Source organism: Mustela erminea, chromosome 2 (assembly GCF_009829155.1).
Source record: "Mustela erminea isolate mMusErm1 chromosome 2, mMusErm1.Pri, whole genome shotgun sequence".
In the NCBI taxonomy this organism is placed as follows: Eukaryota; Metazoa; Chordata; class Mammalia; order Carnivora; family Mustelidae; genus Mustela; species Mustela erminea.
Window position 1 is genome coordinate 2039964 of NC_045615.1, and position 19762 is coordinate 2059725.

The 19762-nt window shown below is 56.5% G+C and overlaps 1 protein-coding gene across 2 annotated transcripts in view; it reads right to left on the bottom strand.

Moving 5' to 3' along the window:
- The window catches only part of GFRA2 (GDNF family receptor alpha 2), an 86139-nt gene extending 68784 nt beyond the window's left edge, over positions 1-17355 (bottom strand). The window contains exons 1-3 of one of the 2 annotated variants that reach the window (XM_032332077.1): positions 15464-16421; positions 11099-11413; positions 4799-4882 (exon numbers count right to left, since the gene is read on the bottom strand). In XM_032332077.1, the coding sequence (XP_032187968.1) occupies positions 4799-4882; positions 11099-11413; positions 15464-15503 (439 nt within the window). In that variant the 5' untranslated portion in view covers positions 15504-16421. Of the gene's footprint in view, positions 1-4798; positions 4883-11098; positions 11414-15463; positions 16422-16585 lie in introns of those variants that run through there. The other variant, XM_032332076.1, reaches the window with a different exon arrangement.
- Between the last annotated feature and the right edge of the window lie 2407 nt (positions 17356-19762).

Here is a 19762-nt window from a genome sequence, read left to right on the forward strand (position 1 = left end):
CACTCCAGAATAAGTTTTAAATAGCTACACATTTCAGTGCAATATCCGCACACTGAGTCAAGCATTTACCTGCAGGATCTCATTTAGTCCCAACAAAAACACTAGAAGGTAGGTGTTTCTACTGCCGTGTAAGAGGAAACCAGGGCTTCGAGGCACCTGCCTGAGGCAGACCCTGGGCAGGGTGGTATCAAGGACCTGAATCCCAGTCCAGTCTGTCCCTGTTCTCAGGGTCTCCATTTCCTTTCCTGCCAGGAGAAGAAGTGGGCCTAGGTGATCTCTAAGTCCCTTCAGAAAGCAGAAAAGACATGTTTACATAAACATGCTCCAGGCCCAAGCACCTGGTAAGGCCCTCGGGGGATGCAGAGCCCCTTGGAGGCTCCCCAGACTCACCAAGAATGCACAGCCCAGCAGAGGCGGCCACCGTCTATTCCTTCCCCCTGTCCCCCAGGCATGGCCCATGGTTACGAGGGAAACCATTGCCTGGGCCTCCCAGACCCTTCAGCCTCGGAACGGAGAACAGAACCCTTCCACCACCTCTCTCCGCCTGAACAGTCTCTCCCTTCCCTAACAAGACCTTCTTCTCACCTGTTCCATCCTCTCCTGCCTCCCCACGTGCGACAAGCTGGGGTGCAGTATTCATGGGGTCACGGACACCTGGGGATAGAGCGGCTCTCGACTTCAGCGCCCCCTCCACCACCAAGCCCCTGTTCCACTACTGAGCATCCTCAGCACAGGCTGGATAACTCTGTTACTCTACCTACATCCTTTCTCAGCGAATCCTTGGTAGCAGTCCTGCCCCTAGGGATCCTGTTCCCACTCTACACAGGCACTACAGCTCGAGAAGGCCCAGTGAGACCCAAGGTCACACTCCACTAAGTGGCCAGGTCAGGATTCAAACCCTGGACTGCCCACCTTAAGGCCCACACTCTTCTCACGCACTGGGCTACCTCCCTAAGCACGCCACCCCCTGCTTGCAAGTGCAGCGAATGGCTAGAAACAGGAAAAATCTCACTTCCCCATGAACTCTCCCTTTCCACCTGGATGCCTCCAACATCACTGCCGCCATGGTTCAGGGCAGAGCCAGCCTGCTCTCCTCCCAGCCTTGGACTCAGGGCTAACGGGACACCAGTAATCCCGGCCCCAGTCACTGATCCTAGGGCCTGTCTTTGAACTAGGCGGGGGGGGGGGGGGGGGGGGGGGGGGGGAGGCTGGTCCCTGCCCCAGAGCCTCTGGCATCAGACAGTGCTGGAGGAATCCTGGCAGCTTTTTTTGCCAGCAGATTCCCAGTGGGACTTTCTGAGAACCCCAACAGAGAGAGGAGGCCAGAGATAAAGAACACATGTTCCAGGAGGCTCCAACAACAGGGACCCAAATTCTTAGACACTAGATGTGAAGGAGATAGTAGCAACTGAACCTCAAAGCTACAAGAGTATCCTTTTCCGAGTCCCAAGGGCCCTGACTGGGCGTAGTGTGGCCCAGAACAGGACCACAGAGACCCCATGCTCCCCACCTACAGCCTCTCCATGCAGAGATGATAGAGGAGGCAATGCACAGCCAACTCCAGGCCTGTGCACGAGTAGACGGGCTCCGCCCAGTTCTCGAGAGTGGCAGCCTCATATGCCAGAGCCCCAGTACAGATCTTGGGTCCCGCAAGCCAGACCTTCTCAGCCAGCCAGCCACAGCTAGGTGATATGTGTGCCCAGATACTGACCCCACGGGGCAGCCACAGAGAGGCCCAGGTCCCCCTGAGCACCAAGATGCTCTGCTCACTTGAGCATGCCACCCGATACTGCCGCTGTCTTTGTGCTTTGGTGGGGAAGATCGGGGAGCTCTACTCTAAGCTTCTGTCTTCCTTCTTCAGAAAAGAGACACAAGGTCTGGAGCAGGCAGGAGGACCTGCTCACAGCCCCTCAGGTGATCTGTGGCAGAGAACGCACTGGCACTCGCCCCGGCCTCCCAGCTTGGCGTCCAGCCTTGTTTCTTCTCTGCGCCCCATCCTGGCCCACTTGGTGTGCTGGCCTGGCCAGGGCCCTCTTCCCAGCTCTGCACCCAAGCTTCCCAGACGGAGCCACCCATGCCCCAACTCTGGGGCTTCTCTGGATGGAGTGGGGTGAACTGAACGATAAGGGGGGGTTGTCACAGACCCTGAAGCTATGCCCTCTCCCTGACCCCAGGGATCCAGGGTCATGTGAGGTCTAGTTTCATCTGGACAGCAGGTAAATAAATCTGGTTCAGTAAAATGAGATCCAGTAACTTCCTCACTTGTCAATATCCTTACCCTGCGGAGTATCAAGCCCATTACATAAAGATTTTCTGCTTGAGGGATGCCTGGGTGGCTCAGTCGGTTAAGTGTCTGCCTTCAGCTTGGGTCATGATCCCAGGGTCTTGGGATCGAGTACCGAATCGGGCTCCCTGCTCGACGGGGAGTCTGCCTCTCCCTCTGCCTGCTGCTTCCCCTGCTTGTGCTCTCTTGCTCACTCACTCTCCCTCTGATAAATAAGTAAATAATTTTTTTTTTAAATCTAAAAAAAAAAAAAAAAAAAAATCTGCTCAAAAGAAGGAAAGATGTTTAGTGGAAGCCCAGGAAGCAGACCTCTGACCTTTACCCTTCAAGGAGCAAGCCTAAACGATTTCTTTGTTGGAGGGAAACCCAAAGGCTCCTACTCCTCCAACACTACCCAACTGGCAGGGTGGGAACTGAGTACATCGGGGCTGGAGGGCATCTCCACTATACCACCCCAGGCTGAGAATGTTCTTAACCTGTATCTGAGCCCCAAGGCCATCTCTAAAAAAGAGTGGCCTAAGGTGGAGTTCTAGCCAAAACCAATCAGGATTACCTCTGAAGTCTCCATTCCATCACTACCACCCCAAACACCACCAGGGCTCAAGGGCAAATCTAGATGGTCACCCTTTCGCCAATGCCTCCTTTCTCATGGGGTTCCAGAATTTCCCCCACCAAGTACCTCTGTACTCTTGCATATCAATCTCTTAGATATCGCTCTCTTAGAAATTACCAGATTTCACATATTCTCAATGGAACCAAGGGTGCAAAAATTGGTTCTTGGCTAGGCAAAAAAAAAAAAAAAAGTAGGTATTCCTTGGTATTTGCTCTGCACTATATTGTACCCACCAAATTCATATGCTAAAGTCCTAATTTCCAATGTGACTGTATTTCCAGACAGAGCTTTAGGAGGTAATCAGGTTAGGTGAGGTCATAAAGGTGAGAAAGTAGGGCCATGACCAATAGAAATGGTGTCCTTATTTTAAAAAGAAGAAAAAGAAAAGAACCCTCTCACTCTCTCTCCCCTTCCCTCCCTCCTTGCCACCCCTCACTCCACTCTGTGAGGACACGTAAAAACGTGGCCATCTGCAAGCCAGGAAAAGGGCTCTCGCCAGAAACCAAGCCCCACCAGACCTTGATCTTCAACTTCCAGTCTCTATGAGATAATACATTTCTGTTGGTGAAGCTCCCCAACACAATATTCTGTTAGGGCAGCCCGAACAGACTACGATGGTATTTCTCTACAGAGAATTTACTTTTCTCCTTAGGGGGGCAATAATGGAAAAAGAAAGTTTGAGAAACAATCTCCGAGAGAATTCTTCTTTTGAAAGGGTTTAGGGTCTCACTGGAGAGCCTTTCATTTCACAGTTTTAGAGCACTGTTTCTCAACTGGTGGCAGTCTTGTCCCCAAGAGACATTTGGGACATCTGGAGACATTTTCGGCTGTCACAACTCAGTGTGCTAGTCCTGGCATCCCATGGGTAGAGGCCAGAGACGCTGCTGAACATCCAGCGACGCATGGGCATGGGACAGCTCCGCCCACAGGAGAGCGCTATCCAGGTCAAAACGCCAACGGCGCTGCTGTTGACAACCCATGGTTTAGAGCAAAAGAAACTTCAGAAGGCTTCACATACTGCCATGAAACTTCCTAGAATCCCAAGGTCTGGAGCCTTGAACCGGAAGAGGCCCCCATGGCCACCTTGGAGCCCCAGTGATGGCTTCAGAAGGCGTTCATCCCCAGCACACCCGCCCCAGAGCGGTTCCCAAGACTGAAAGGCCCTCCCCAGGGCCCGAGCAGGAGCGGCTGCCCTGCGCCTGCAGGTCTCCCAGATGCCAGAGGGAAGAGGCCAAGAAGAAGGAACCAACGGACTCATCAGACTCCTACACAAGGACCATGGCAAGCCAAGCTAGAGCTCCAGAGTCCTCTCAGTTCCCGGGGCAGGATGGGGCAGGCGTGGCCAGGGGACTCAGAGGCCTCTCAGTCATGCTCAAGAAGAAGAGCCCTCGGGGGAAGGGGAGTCCCAGAGCGGAGCAGGGAGAGATGACACTACTGCCAAGAGCCACGGCTAATGGTTCCTGGTTCGGGCCCTGAGCTGCGCTGCCCAGCATCTCTCTGAGCCACTGACTCATCCAGACCTCATGCCAGTCCAAGGTATGTACTCTCCCACTGTGCAACTGAGGAAACTGAGGCACAACAAAGTTGAACAACTTGACCAAAGTAGAATTCCAAAGTGCAAGCATTGGGGACTGGAAAGAAGGAGGCCACAGGGCAAGAAAAACTCAGGGAGTGACACCAAGTTTCCGATTCAAGACCCACTGCAGGGTAGATGCATTCTACGCAATTCCCATACATGCTCCACTCCACACACAGCCTCGGGACTAGGTGTACGGTTTCTTCTTTCATAGACGAGGACCCAGAGCTCAGAAACACAGAGGGGCTTGCTGGTGGAAGGCAGAACCGGATAAAGGCCCGGGCGCCGGGGAGGACTGGGGAGGCCCTAGAAAGAGCCCACTTACCTGAGAAGATTGAAGCAAGCCTGAAGATGTCCGAGAGGCGGGAGGTCACCGGCTCATAGGGTGAGGCTTCATAAAACTCCTCACCTGGAAGAGAGAATCAGCATCAGGCACCGGCTCACACCTCCCACAGTGCCAGACAAGAGGGAGCGATGCATGGGATGTTGAGTACTCCGCACACATAGGTGAGCTCTTTCTCTCCAACTGGAGTAGAGGCCCCCCACAGCAGGTCAGTACTGCTCACGCTTCCTTCTCCTGACCTCCCTGCATGTCCAGCCTTCTTCTAAGGACTTCCAAACACTTCCAGAAATCAAGCACTGGGAAAGTAGACAGCCTGTGGAAGGCCAGGCATAAATTTGAAGCCAAAGGCCCTCCAAGGGTGTTCAGTACAGCTTCCTCATTTCACAGGAGAGGACTCTGAGTTGGCCCAGAGAGGTAAAGCAACCTGACTGAGATCACACAGCTCCCTGTGGCAGAGCTAGACTAGAATCGGGTCCCCTGGCTCTCACGCTTTGTCCAGGCCACCTAAGGGCCCAGAAGTTCCTCTTTGCTTCTGGTCATGTCACCAGAAGAGTCTGACTGGAGGGGCTGAAGGTCTGCTAAGTGGAGGCCACCGCCACCCCCCCCCCCCGCCCCCGCCAGCTTGTCTGACTGACTCCCCACCTCCGCACTCCCTGCTGGGCCTCCCCACCCCCTCCTGGCTTCTCGGATTTCCCCTCAGGGCTTTGGGGTGCCTCAGAGCCTTGGTGAATGGGAAAAGCTAGCGAGTGACAGGAGATAAATGGCACAGGGATGCCCTGGAGACCCAGCACCTTCTCGTCGGGACTCCCGCCCCCTCCGCCAACACCTCGGCAAGAGAGGAAATATCCTCTTGAGACGTCACTGTGAGGAGAAATCAATGGGTAATCACTCAGACTGTGTGTGTGCGCTGAAGGGGCGGAGGAGACCGGTGACGACCCGGAGTCTCACACATTGATTTCCCATCCACCCGGGTCTGGCACCTGAAGAAGAGCACACGTGCGGTGGCATCCATGGGGCCACTGGCAAGAAGGGGCCAGCCACCCAGAAGAGGGGACTTGCAATCTGCCTTTAAGGGGCTCATCCAGCTAGCCCCAGGAGGTCCCCCAGAGGCCCGCACTCCAGGCTTGCCAGTCCTCTGCTGGTTCACAGCAAGGCATCTGTCTGCTAGCAGACGCCCCAAAAATGGTGCGGACCCCAGATATTCATTTTCCCCTGGAGAACAGGCCCCCACCCTTCACTTCCCCTCATAGGAGCGAACACCCCTCAGGCCCTGCGACACACAGCGGAGCCTGAGTGCTATCTGCCCACTGACATCCTCTCAGGCCAGTCTCCAATCCCACTTTCCCTGGGACTGTCCAGGCCTGGACAACCTCAGCGTCCTCCTCTCTACCCACAGGCACCGGGGAAACCCCCAGCAGCTATTTGTCGGGGTCAAATAATACAAGAGGTTAGAAAGCGTTTTTGTAATAAAAATGGTGTTATACTGAGCCCTCTGTGTGCCGGCACCACTGAAAGCACTTTTGGTCTACAAACTCACTTCAGCCTCTTAATATCTCTATGAGTTAGGCACTCTTCCTCTCCCTGTTTTATTTCTAAAGAACTGGCCTGAAAACCAGTATGGAGGTTCCTCAAAAAGTTGAAAATAGAGTTACCCTACAACCCAGTAATCGCACTACTGGGTATTTACCCTAAAGATTCAAATGTAGGGATCTGAAGGGGCATGGGCACCCCAATGTTTATAGCAGCAATGTCCACAATAGCCAAACTATGGCAAGAACCTAGATGTCCATCAACAGATGAATGGATAAAGAAAATGTGGTACACACACACACACACACACACACACACAATGGAATACTATGCAGCCATCAAAAGAAAAATGAAACCTTGCCGTTTGCAATGATGTGGATGGAAGTAGAGGGTATTATGCTGAGCAAAATAAGTCAATCAGAGAAAGACAATTATCATATGATCTCTCTGAAATGAAGAATTTGAGAGGCAAGGCAGGGGTTTGTGGGGTATAGGGAGAGAAAATATAAAACAAGATGGACCGGGGAGGGAGACAAACCATAAAGACTCTTAATCTCAGGAAACAAACTGAGGGTTGCTGGGGAGTGGGGGGGAGGTAGGGATAGGGAGGGATAGGGTGGCTTGGGGGATGGACATTGGGGAGTTTATGTGCTATGGTGAGTGCTGTGAATTGTGTAAGACTGGCGATTCACAGACCTGTACCCCTGGGGCAAATAATACATTATATGTTAATAAGTAAATAAATAAAGTAATTATTGATGGGTAAAAAAAAAAAAACCTGGCCTGAGACGATACAGAGATAAGTAACTGGCCCAGTGTCCCACAACTGGTAAGTGGCAGAGCCAGGTTTTGAACCCAGGCAGCTGGCTCCAGAGTCCAAGCACTTAGCCAGACGTATTCAGTCTCCAAAATGAAAAGTGTTGATGAACCTAACTGTTCTTAAACAAGTACTGCTGCTGTTTGACTTTTCACGGGGTCAGCCTTATGCCAGCTGGATTGCTCCCCCAGCCCAGGGCCTGTCCTTTGCTCCTGCACCTGGCACAGCAAGGGCCCTGGGTACAGATCCAGCTAGCATGAGTGACTGCAGAATTGGCGGGGGAGTGTCCAGGGGGAAAACAGCCTCTTCCAGGACTGGCTGAGAGAGGACCATCCTATTTAAGTCAACTCATGGGACCTGCTCCTGCAGCAGGATTCACAAGTGGGAAATCAGAGACCTGTCCCCTCGGGCATCCTAGCCACCAGAATGACCCAAATCTAGCATGTCAGATTCCTGGGCCATGACCTGTGGGAGGGGCCTGTGCTCTTCACATCTGAAGCACCAGAATGACCCTGAACTTCAGTGCCACCTCTGGAGAAGGCAAGAAGCCTGGTCACCAGTGCCCCATGGAACCATCAAGGGCAGCACCCCCCATGGAAATACTGGTGGTTATGGTGGTGGTGACAGAAGGGAAAGTTGAGCCCCAGGCCACAGCATCTCCCCAGAGCAGGTGGAAAGGGGGCCTAGAAAAGGAGTCAGAGCTCCTGGTTCCACAAACCCTCTTCCCTGCACCTCAGCTTCTCCACCAAAGCGGGAGTGGGACAGAATGATCTCTAGGTCCTTTGCAATGGGACTGTCCAGGAGCTCAGCAGAGGGCACATTCCTGCCACCGCCACCTCTGTCCGCTGCTGAGGTTCTCAGACTCTGCAGAGTTCAGCCTCAGGTGGGGCCCACCCTCCAGGGCAATCTCATCCGTGGGCAGGGGCCAAGGAGAAGCCGCAATCAGAGTCCAAACACAGATCTCTCCTCTCCACCATCCCCCACCCTGCCCCGGGCCCAAGCCAGGTTATAAAGTGTTATTAAGGAATAGGGAGGAAGTGCTTGCAGCCTCCCCCAGGGAGACCGCTCATCCCACACCGTGAATAATTAACTCTGGGGTGGATCCTGTCACTCACAGGGACGTTACCTGCTGTTAAAAGGCCTCTCAGTCTCCCCTGGCTGGCTCTAGGCAGAAACTACCTCTGGCTCCCAAGAGCCAGGAATGGGGGTGGGGTGGGTTCTAAGGAATGAGAAAGCAGAGGCTTTACTTTTGGAGGATTGGCCCAGGGGAGGTTCTCCTAGCCCAGACACAGGCCAGCACAGGGACCATGGCTGAATCAGCACTTCCCCGAACACACACACTAATTCTGAAGCACACAGTCAGGGCTTCAGAGGTCTTTGCTGAGTAAGAGAACCAGCAAGCCAGCTCACACCTCTCCAGTCCCCCATTCCTGGGTTGAGAGGGCCCTGAATTCAGACCACAGGGCATAAAGCCGGTGATGCGTACCATCGTCATCCAAACGCCCCACAGCCGGGCTTCCACTCATAGGGGCTTCAGTGCTCTGGCCAGAGGAAGCCACTCTGGTGGCAAGGCTTTCAGCAGGCCCACCTGGCTCTTCCAGCTGGCAGTCCCTCTGTCCCCTCCCTGTGTGTCCTGCAGCCCTCCGCAAGCCCACCCCAAGGAAATGCCCCACCTCCCCTGGGTTGAAACTGAAGGCCTCAGGAAAGAAAACAAGAAACTAAACAACCCGCCATGGGCTCAGGGACCTCATTTTCAGACCCTGCGAGGCATTCTCCCTCACCTCGCAGAGTAACAGACAACAGCTTTGTGGCACTGTTTCCCCCTCTTTCCTCACCTCTAGTTCCAGGGCTCGAGGTTGCTAGAAACAGGAGACTGATTCAGGGGAATTACTTTGCTATTCACGGTGGTGACACTGTTCATAATGACATGCCCACTTTACTCCCATATTCAGGGCATAATGGAACCATCGTGGTCCCTGATCGGAAATCACTCATTCTCTGGCCCCGTTTCCTCCTTCCCTCCAGCACCCTCCATCTCAGGCTAAGCAAGGGTGCAGCTCCACAGCGTACCCCTCTCTTCGCCTCCACACCTCCATCACTACTGGCCTAACCTTTGGATTCAAGCTATTCTACCTTCTCACATCTTTAAAAACAGTTATCCTTTGTTCTCTCTCCTCTTCGTGGCAAAATTCTAGAAGTGGTCCACAGTCACCATTCCCAGCTCCCATTCACTCCCTAACCAGGCTTCTGCTCCCAGCAGCCATCTGCAGAGCTCACCCCAAAGGCACAGAGACACTGCCAGCCCCCTCCCGCTGGAGCCCAAGTACTGGAGACTGCCGAACCTGCTTCCTTCCCGGGTCTCCTGCTGCCCCTCCCACCTCTCTCCCGGCTCCCCTGCAGGTGCCGCTGCGTGCTGGCCATCTTTAAATGTCGGTGATCCCCGGGGGGGGGGGGGGGGGGGGGGGGGGGGAGCCTCTGTCCCCGCCTCCTCTCAGTGTGCGCACACCCGCTGTATGTGCAGTGCGGCTTCCCCACCTGCGCTCCAGCCCTACAAGGATGGCTGTGTGCGGGCCATAGCCAACCAAAGCCACATGCCCCAAAATTAAGGCATCATCTCCCTAGCCTCCCCCTACAGGAAACCTTCACTGCCTCTTGTAAATGGCCTGATCACCCACCTTGTTGCCCAAAAGAGAAAACTGCCCCCCTTGACTCCTCTCCCTTCACCAAGACCTGTTAGTTCTACCTCCCACGACCCCTGGCCTGGATCACAACAGCAGCCTCCAACCTACTCTCTCCCCTGGAACACAGGAGCACTGTCCTGAAGCCCAGATCACAGGGCCTCCGCTTGCGGGACTCCCTGAGGCCTAGTCAGTCCACACCCCTCCCCTCTCCTCACCCATCCCCACTTTCAACTCCCCACTTGACTATACTGAGTTACTTGAAGGTCTGCAGGTGAGTTTACCTCCCTCCTGGGGCCTTCGCCCAAGCTCCCCCCCCACCTCCCACACTTCCCGTATCCTTCCCAATGTAACCGCAGCTCACTCCTTAGTCTCGCCTCGGAGGCTGCCTCTTCCAGGAAGGCTCTTCGGATTTTCTAAGATGCTGCCTTGGGGCTCCCACAGCACCAGTGCTTTCCAACAGCACTCATGCCACCAAACGACAGAAAGCCCCTCACTTCTCTGCACCATCCCCCCAACTATGAGCTCCTCTGAAGGCAGAGGCTATGCCAGCTTATTCTCAAGTGTTCCCACAATGCCTTGCAGATAATACCCTCTCAATAAACAGTTGTTGCACCAATAAATGAACGTCTGACCAAGGTGTCCCATCCTCCGGCACTATATGCAAATCCTCCACACTGTGGTCCTGAGGGGGACACCATCCGGGAGCCGGCTGTTAGGGGAGGGGCAGTTGCAGGTTCCACCTCCAGAGCTGCAGGGGCCTGCTGCCCACACACTACTCCAGGCCCTGTAGAAGGAGCCTAGGCCAGCCCCAGGGTCAGGAAGCCACCTGCAGAGCAAGCCTCCTGTCAGCAGGAAGAGCAAAAGTGGGGCTGCCCTCAGCTCAGAGCCCAGGGCTTGGCGGGGGCCAGTTTACTTGGGGGCACAGCTCTGCCTGCACCCCATCTGCTGCCTACCCTTCTCTGTTACCGCTTCACAGTCCGTCCATCCGTCTGTCCATTCATCCACCCATCCATCCTCTCCCCGACCCTGACTCCCCTCCTTTCTCCAGCCTTTTTCTCCTTCTCCCACTTGCTCCCACTGTCACTCCACCTCCAACAGCCGCCCTCCCAAGTGGGCCAGCAGCTTCCTCTGGGTTCTAGGCTCCCCTGGCAGGGAGCGATGGAGCAGTTGCCAGCTCCCTCTGGTACCAAGTCTGCCCCTGAACCCAGGCCCCCACCCTCCTCGCCCCGCCCCGCCCCCCCAGGCCCCGCCTACCCTCGGTCAGCCCCAGGTGGATGCTCCAGTAGATCTGCAGACACTGCAGCTCCTTCTTCATGCCCCGCTTGCAGCGACAGTCGTACAGCGGGCTCTCCTGCAGGACCTCCAGGGCCGCCTGGCACTCCTTGTTGGCCAGCATGGTGTTGCGGTCCCGGCCCGCCAGGCACTGCCGAAGTGTGCGGTAGCGGGAGCTGCAGTTGGATTCCGCGGCGCACAGCTCATTGGCCCGGACGCAGTCCACCGGGGGGCGCCAGCCGTGGAGCTCGGGGCCCTGCGGGGAGGAAGGGCTGGCCAAAGAGCGGAGGGTCTCGTCTGGGTGGTGGGGAGGGAAGACAAGCATAAATGAGGGCCGCCAGGACCTCCGACCCAAGATGCAGGCCTGGAGGCTGGGGCCCTTCTGGGAACTTCACACCCATCTCACGCCAAGCACACCAAAGCCAACTCCATGCTGCCTTTCCCCACCACAGAGCAGGTCGGAGGAAGAGCCCGGAATGGATCCCCAAGACACCAACATCCCTCCTCAATCCCAAAGGAGACCTTGAGCTGTCACTGTGCCCTGACTCCACTAGATTCTCTTGGGATCCCACTCGGTCGCCTCTCAGCCCTGGGCCCAGAAGCTGACCACAGTAAAGCCGGAAGATCCTCGAGCAAGACCACAGAGGCCAGAGAAAAATGCCACAGCCTCAGAAGAAAGCTGGGGGGGGGGGGGGGGCCTGCAGGGCCTGCCCGAGTGTGCAGAGTGGGACTCTCACTTTCCTGCTGCCCAAGCCTCCATCCACCTTGGTTCCAGCCAGAGGTCTGGCCAACATGCTGGGTCAAACGGGGAAAGTAGCAGGAAATAATTTTACTTTCCTAGTCTGTTAGGGCCTCAGAGACCACAGCATCCAGCTCCACCACCCCACCATTTTACCCTGGGGAAACTGAGGCCTAAAGAAGGGAGATGACAACTCAAGGTCACAAAGGACCCCTCGGACTACTGGCCTGTCCATTCTGAGTTTCCAGGCTCTAAAAGAAGACCCTGAGAGACAAGCCTGAACTGGTCCTGAGGCAAGCCCAGAAGGGGGCAGCCACTCCTTTCCAGTCCAGCCCTCCACACCTCCCAGTCCAATGCTACCCTGGCTGGACCCCTAAAAACATGCCTTCTGTGGCCAAGTTCTACCCCAGCCCTGCAGAAAGAGTGCTGCAGGCATTGCTTTCCTCTGAATGTGTGTGTGTGTGTGTGTGTGTGTGTGTGTGTGTGTGTTCGTCCTGACAGGCTTTTCTCATCTCTCTCTCACACACTTCTCTCTCTGACTTCCTTCCTTCTGAGGTCTATTTCTCCACCACCTTTGCTCTTTGAATAGCCCTGTGCTCGCTCGTGCTCTCTCTCTAGCACCACCTACTTCTTCTCTCGTCCCTTTCCTCTCCACCCTTCTCTGAAACCCTCTCCCCGCTCCATCTCTCCTTTTTTTCTTCTTTCCAAAAGCAGAATAATAAGCCAATTTGCAGCTGCAAAAGGCAAGAGCTGCCCTCCCTGGAGTCTGGCCTTGCATGTGGAGCCTCATCTCTCCAAAAGTGAACAGCCACCCTTCTTACCCAGTACCCTCAAAGCATCTAAACCCGCAGTCCTCTGAAGGAAGGGGCTCAGGGAGGAAAGACTCATAAGTGAAGGGCAGGGAGGAGCCCACCGGTCCTGTCAAATCAAGCTCCCAAAATGGTTTCCTCTAGACAGGGACAGTCTCCCCTTCCCCTCCAGATCCTGCCCCAGAAAAAGCCCTTCCATATGCCAGAGCCAAGACTGCCTTTTCCAAGACCCAGGAGTGACCTGGGAGGCTTCCTCCATTCCATCCAGCCCAAAGCATACTAAGATCTTGGGCCAGAAGTCCCCTCCTCAGAAGTCCACAGAATCTGCCCTTCCCCTCCCTTCATCCCTACCCAGAAAGGCCACTTCTCACTCCTTCCCCCAGGAGGCCCTGCTCAGGGGGGGAGCTACCATAGGGAGACAGCGACACCTAGAGGCAGAGCCCTGCATCACGATCCTGTCACTCCAGACGGCTGCTGAGGGGAAAGGACTCCACCACTGGAGGGAGCCGACCTACCCCACAAGAAGAGGAAGTAGAAGAGCAAGGGGTAGGCCTGGAGTGGAAAAGCCCATAAGGGCCAGAGCAAAAGATACTCCTTCTCCCACTGACCATAGCAATGGCTTAGGACAGGGAAGAGCTGAAGGCTGTGGCCAGGCTGAGAAAGCCCAGAGAAGAAGCCAGCTGTTGGGCGGCACGGGCTGGAGAGGCGTCCTCCGCCCAAGCAGAGGCAGCAGCTTTGTTTCTAGGTCCCCCGAGCAGGACTCAGTGCCTCTGGGCCACCCAGGAGCAGCTGGGCTGACCCGGCCTCACTTGCACCTGCTACACCCACCTAGCCAGCCAGCCAGCCTGCCTTCTAGAGGCTCAAGAACGACCCAACCCGGGACTTCCACTGACTTCCCCCAGCATCCCAGCAACCTTCTCCCTTCCCACTTTGACTGTGCCTGAGGCTGCACTGTCTGTGACAAGTTAGGACACTGGCCTGGGGTATTGTGGTAAGAAGGACACTTACCCTGCCTGCCCTACAGGTGGGTTCTAGAGCCCCACAGAACAATCCTCGCAGTATCCTGGGCTCCTGGGCCAAAAGCAAGGGCCTTCCCCCATCTCCCCAGTGATGGGGGATGCTCTGTGGAGAGCCAGTGTATCCTCTCCCCAAACTCCCTGGCTGCACCCATCCTTGGCTCTTCTAGTTGGTGTCATGACCCCCAGAACCAATCAAGTCCAGCCAGAGAAAGAAATAGCAACTGGGAGCCTTGGGCCAAGAATTCTAAAAGAGTAAAGGTCAGAAGGCATCCTGGTGTGTCCAAATTCTAAATCAGGAGAAAACTCAGATCCATCAAGAAAAGACAAGTGGAACAGCTGCTACAGAGACAAGGGGGGGACAGAGAGACTGCACGGAGCTACAAACACCCTCCCACACTTGAGAGCCCCGCAAGAGCTAGAATGCACACTAGGATCCCAGTGGGAAGTGGGCCCTCTGACCAGCCCTGCCCCCAAGTGACTTGCCCCATCTCACTCTCTCCCTAGGTACGTCAGCCCTCGAGGTCAGGATGACTGGGCCAGAAAGGCCTTCCTACCTCCAGGCCTCACTCGGAACCTTGAGGGGGGCACACTGAAGACCCATGCTCCTGGCACCACACTTCGCCATGCTCCCACACACACGCACTGAAGCTGCCTACCCAGGCTCAAGCTTCCCAAATCTTCTCCCCCCAAGTAGAATTTCCAACCAACTCCCAAACGGCGGGCTCCTTGCCAAGGAAAGTGGCCCCGAGGCTGAAGTTTCCTTGCTATCAACCCATCCCTTCCTCCTTGGCTGGCCTAACCCAGAGCCTTCTAATATCTGGTGGTCACTCCATTAACCCCGCCCCCCAGTTCTGGAAAGGGGCATCTCGAGGGAAGGGAGCTGAAGGGCTCTGACCAAAAGGACTGCTGTCCCCGGCTTTTCCTTCTCCTCTCACCTCTGTCCCCAGGGTCTCAGACTCCAGGTGCATCTCTGACACACAAAGACACACACACACCCCTATATCATGAGAACAAAGTCAACTCCGCAGCCCTCCCAGCTGAAAAAAGCCTGCCTGCAACATGGGGTTCTGGGCCTAGGAAGGACTAAGGGGCCCACACCACTCTTCTCCACCCCAGGACGTCAGAATTCACCTCTGGGGTATATACATACAGCTCAGCAGCAGACAATCTGGCTGCTTTTCCCGAAATACAATTTTCTTTTCTTCTTGGCCCCAGAAAGCTGGGTTTTCAAACCAGCAGTGGGAGAAAAGGTCAGGTTTTATAACAACCCCTCGAATGAAAGCCCACTTGCAGCGGGTTGCCAGGAAGGGCTGCAAGCTCACGGTGGGCCCCAGGGCCCCTACCTAGTTTCCTCCTGCTGCTCCTTCCACCCTGGAGACAGCTGCCTCTGGCTTAGGGGGCAGGACCCGTGAAGGCCACACCCTAGAGCAAGGCCAGGCACCCAGGGGAATGGCAGTTTCTGAGAGGGGGTAGAGGCAGGGGGTGGACAAAGGGTCCAGGGCCCAATCAGTATTGACTCAAATCCCTTATTCAAGCCAGGAGAGCACTTACCAGACCACCCACATCTTTCTGTGATGGGCACCTACCCCCTCAGGCCTTCCCTTCGCTGCTCCTCCAGGAGAGAAAGAATACAGTCCTGACCCAGTCAGGCAGCCCAGCTCACCACAGGCTGTCCAGGCTGTTGACAGGCTTGGGGGGGGGGGTGGACAGCACCCACACTCAAGTAGATGTGAGTATCCTCAACACACTCATTCCCCAGCTCCTTCTCCAGAGCACCTACCCAGGACCAGCTGCCTCTCCAGAGCATCTACCCCAGGCATCAGCCTTGCCAGGGACTCAGGTCAGCACCAGGCCTTGCCAACACCTTCTTCCTCACCTCCACTCCCAGAATGCTCTCTCTATACCCACTTCCCAAGCAGCTGGGATTTCACACAGCACAAAAGGGCGAGAGGGGTTGGGGATTCTGGGTGGGAAAGAGCCTGCCCACGGTTCAGGGCACCAAGCAACCCCTCCTCCCTGCCCCTGGAGAAGGGGGCTTATAGAATAAGCAGGTGGTCTTGTTCAGATTCCTTTTTTTCCCAGCAACTCCTCTCTGTCTTCAGCCAAGGAAGCAAACTTTGACCTCCCTCCCTCCTTCTCCCACAAGCTACAGGGTCCCCAGGCGGCCAGAGGTGGTGAAGGATAGGTAGTGATGGGTTGCCCACAACCCTCCACTCCTGCCCACGCATCTGGCTCGGGTCTGGCTGGGAGGGCGGGCAAAGGGTGGGGAGAAACTTGAAAAGTATTCCAGGGAGCGGGGCCACTGGAAAGGGGTTCAGAGAGAGGGAAGTGGGATGCATTTCCCAAAGGTTGATTGGCAGGTGAGGGGATGGCTGCCAGCGCTGCCCCCACCAATGTCCAAGCTGGAGATCCTGGAGAAACCCACGCCGTCCACCGGGATCGATCCGGGAGCCGACCAGAAAGATGGAACTGGCATGATTTTTCTCTCCGTGACACAGAGCCTCTCCCCACCCTTCTCTCTTCCAGATCAAGAGTTGGAATTCTTTTTTTCTTAAGTTGCCGCAATTTGAACCGAATATTTTGAGAGAAATGAGTGCTAGCATTGTGTGTGAGTAAGCGAGGGTGCGTGTGTGCGGCGATGGTTTGGGTGTTCCAAGTCTCCTTCCCAAGCCCCGCGCGTAACCAGCCAGCCGCGGTTCGCGTCCCTCCGCCCGCAGCCTCGCCGACCGGCCCCGCTCGGTTCGGCAGCGCCGGGCCCGGCTCGCTCCGTGGCGCGCTCTCCCCGCCGGTCTCCAGCCCGCGCCCCGCTCGCCCTCCGCGTTCCCGGCTTCTCGCCGGCGACCCCGCGCGGCCCCCCCAGGCTCCGGCGGACAAGCTGCCCTCCCCGCCCGCAGGTACTCACCTAAAAAGAAGAGGAGGCAGAAGATGTTTGCCAAGATCATGTTAAATAAATCCCACAGTTTTTTTGTGTGTGTCTTTCTCCCTTGGGTAAAAAATAATAATAACAACAACAATAATAATGGCCAAGCAGTGATAATCAGCCCCAAATCCAATGCGGAGATTCCAGCTAGTCCACCCGATAAGGATCCTGAGTCCTGCGGTTCTCGCCTCTGGCTGAAGGGGGTGGGGGGGAAGGAGAGCGGTGGGCTACCTCTCGACGCCCCCCTTGCCCACTAAAATCAAATATACACGTAAATGAGGATATATCTGCTTTACAAGCCGACAGCTTGGTCCTCGCTCGGTCCTGCCCTCCGCTGGTCCGGGAAGGCTCGGGTCCCCACGGGTCCAATTCCCCTGCGCTTCCCAGGAGCGGACTGGGGAGGTGGGGAAGAGGCGATTTGAGAGTGAAGGACTGGAAGGAAGCAGCGAGGGTGGGGGTCAGAATAAAATGCAAATAGGAGAGAAATCCACCGACGAGTGTTAGCGCCAGGAACAATCCAGTGGGAGCTTCGAAGACCAGAGCCCGGAGTCGCTTCTTTCGCACCCAGACGAAGAAAAGATTCAAAGAAAAAAAAAAAATCTTCTCCTGCTAACCTCTGCTCGTCTCACTTTTTTCTACTGGAATTCCAGGGACCGTGTGTCTCTGCGTGCGTGTGTCTTTCTCTCTTCGCTCCCTCCCTCTCCTCTCCCTGGCTCTCGCTCTTTGCTCTCGCTCTCTCCAGCTCTCCCTAGCTCTCCTCTCTCCCTCCCCCTTCTCCCTCTCTCCCTGCTCCTCCCTCCGCCCGCCCCCTTCCCCCTTCGCGGCTCCCTCGCCGCGGCTCTCGCGCCCGCGCCCCTCTTCTCCGCCCGGGGCTCGGCGCTCAGGCTCCCAGGCGGCCGGCGGCGCGGGGCGCGGGAGCGCGGCGGAGCAGCGACACTCTGCAGCGGCGGCGGCGACACAGCGGTGGCAGTGGCGCCGGGGAACGCTGGACGAGAGGAGTGCTTCGCCGCTGACTCCCTCTGCTCTGCTGCCCGCCCTTCCCGGGACTGACCTGCTGCCTTGGCCGGAAACTGACCGGCTATACGAGCTACGGTTCAAACCCACCAAAACCTCCGCACCCGCCTTCTCCACTCGCAGCGCAACACCGCCCTCCGCGCCCCCCGCCCCCACCCCGCGGCGGAGGGGCTGAGCCCTCCAGCCCTCCAGCCCTCCAACCCCCACTGCCCCTGCCTCCGCCGCCTCGGCGCACGGGTCCCGAAAGCCTGGGGAAGCTCAGCAGAGGCCGAAGGGCGTGGAGTCCAGGACACCCCAGCCATCCCGGAGGCATGGGGCGGGGCGGGGGGGTGGGCTCGAAAATCCCCGGCTGGGTGGCCTGGGTCTAAGGAGGGGCTCCACCCTCCTTGGGCAGATGCGTCCTTGGGCGGGAGAGTGGAAGCAGAGCTTCTCCCCTAAGGCTCAAGAGAAAAGAAGGACACCCCCCCCCCCATCCCCACTCCACCTCCAGCGCCAGCCCCCAGCGTCCCAAGCAGCCTGCCTGCCCGGGTCTAGCCCCTAGCACGCTTACGCTGTGCTTTCCACGGGGAGCTCGAGAACTTTCCCCACGCGCCTCGGCCCCCTCGGACCCCTCACTCCCCGGCGTTGCAGCCCTTCGAGACACCCCTTCCCCACTCCTCTCCCCTGGCGCGGGAGGAAGGCCGCTGTGCCCGGGCGCCCTGACCGCCTCCTCCGAGGCCGGCTGACCTGCCCGAACCGCACGGGAGGGATCTGTCGGGGGCTCGCACCCTGCCTCGGCTGGCGGGAGCGCCCGAGACCGACCCGGCCCAGGGCTCCATGCCAGGCAAGCTCCGCGGCCAGCGCTCGGCGGCGGGCTGGGCTCCGAGAGCTCTCCCAAGGCAGCCGGCAGCAAACCGCTTCGGAGGCTCCGGGTGGGGTCCCCCTCCCCCAGCCGAGAAGGGGGCGATTGATCCATCTGTCGATGGGCCGGGCTCACCGGCGTGCTTTAGTCACGGAATTTACAGTAAACGCCCAGAGGCACCAAAAAGGGAGCGTCTGGCTGGGAAAGGGCTGAAGGAGAGCTGAGGTTGCTGGCACGTTTCTGCAAGAGGGGGCGAGGCGGCGGGCCCGTGGACATGCGGGGGCACACGCCTACGCACGCTGGGCACCCCAGTTTCACTCTCACTCCCGGCACATCCTCTGCAACGTTAGAGCTGCCAGGGTCCCTCGGCTTTGGTGCACACATTCTTGCATTCTGCTCCGCGTGCACCCCGTGTGGGGGGTGGGGTACATCTAGCGCCTTGTAAACTTTCTGTGCTACGCAAAACCGGGTCTGGGCCCGAATCTAAGGGGTATTTGGTAGTGTCTTTTTCCATGCATTTTTAAATGAACAAGACTCTAGAAAATAGTAAATGTTAAAAGTCGACCCGCGCGAGAAGGGAGGGGTCACTCCCAAAACCAATACGCTGCGCTAGCGGAAAAGCTAGAGGGAGCAACTTCCATCTTGCGGATTTAGGCGGGAACTCGGCTTCTCCAGCCCTGCTTGCACAGCGCGCGGGTCTCCTCCGAATGCCTCTCTTATTTGGCTGATCCTGGCGCGTTGGCCGCAGCCCTATCTCCTCCCCACGCCACTGAATTATGCCCCATGGAGCCGCAGTCCTAGGCAGTTAGTGGAAGATCAGCACCAAGAAAGCTTGGGGATCGGAGCGGGGGAAAGCCTCCTCGGGGCAGCCCTCCCTGCCTTTACTCCGGGCCTCTCTAGTTCTAGAAACAGACTTCACATCTGACAAGGTCTCCCGGCTTCTTCTCCAAAATTTGGAAACTTAAGGAACCAGCTTCAGAAAAGTATAGATGAAAGGATGACAGGCCAATAGGAATTATACTGCTGGGGAGTCTTGGACTGGAGGCCAGAGGTTGGGAGCCCGCTATAAATAAAACTATAAATAACCTTTCTCCAGCGGCTCCCCCACTTCAGGGCCCTTTGGTGGCCCAAATACCCTCCACCATCCCCACACCACGTTATCTGATGCAGCTTGTCCCTCTTTCAAGGGCTCTATTCCAGGCTCCCAAATTAGCACATCTTTCTTTCTCCTCCAAAAATGTGTTAAACTGTCTTTTAACCCCAGTGGGTATATGAAGGATAACTCCGAAACTTATGTCGAAGCT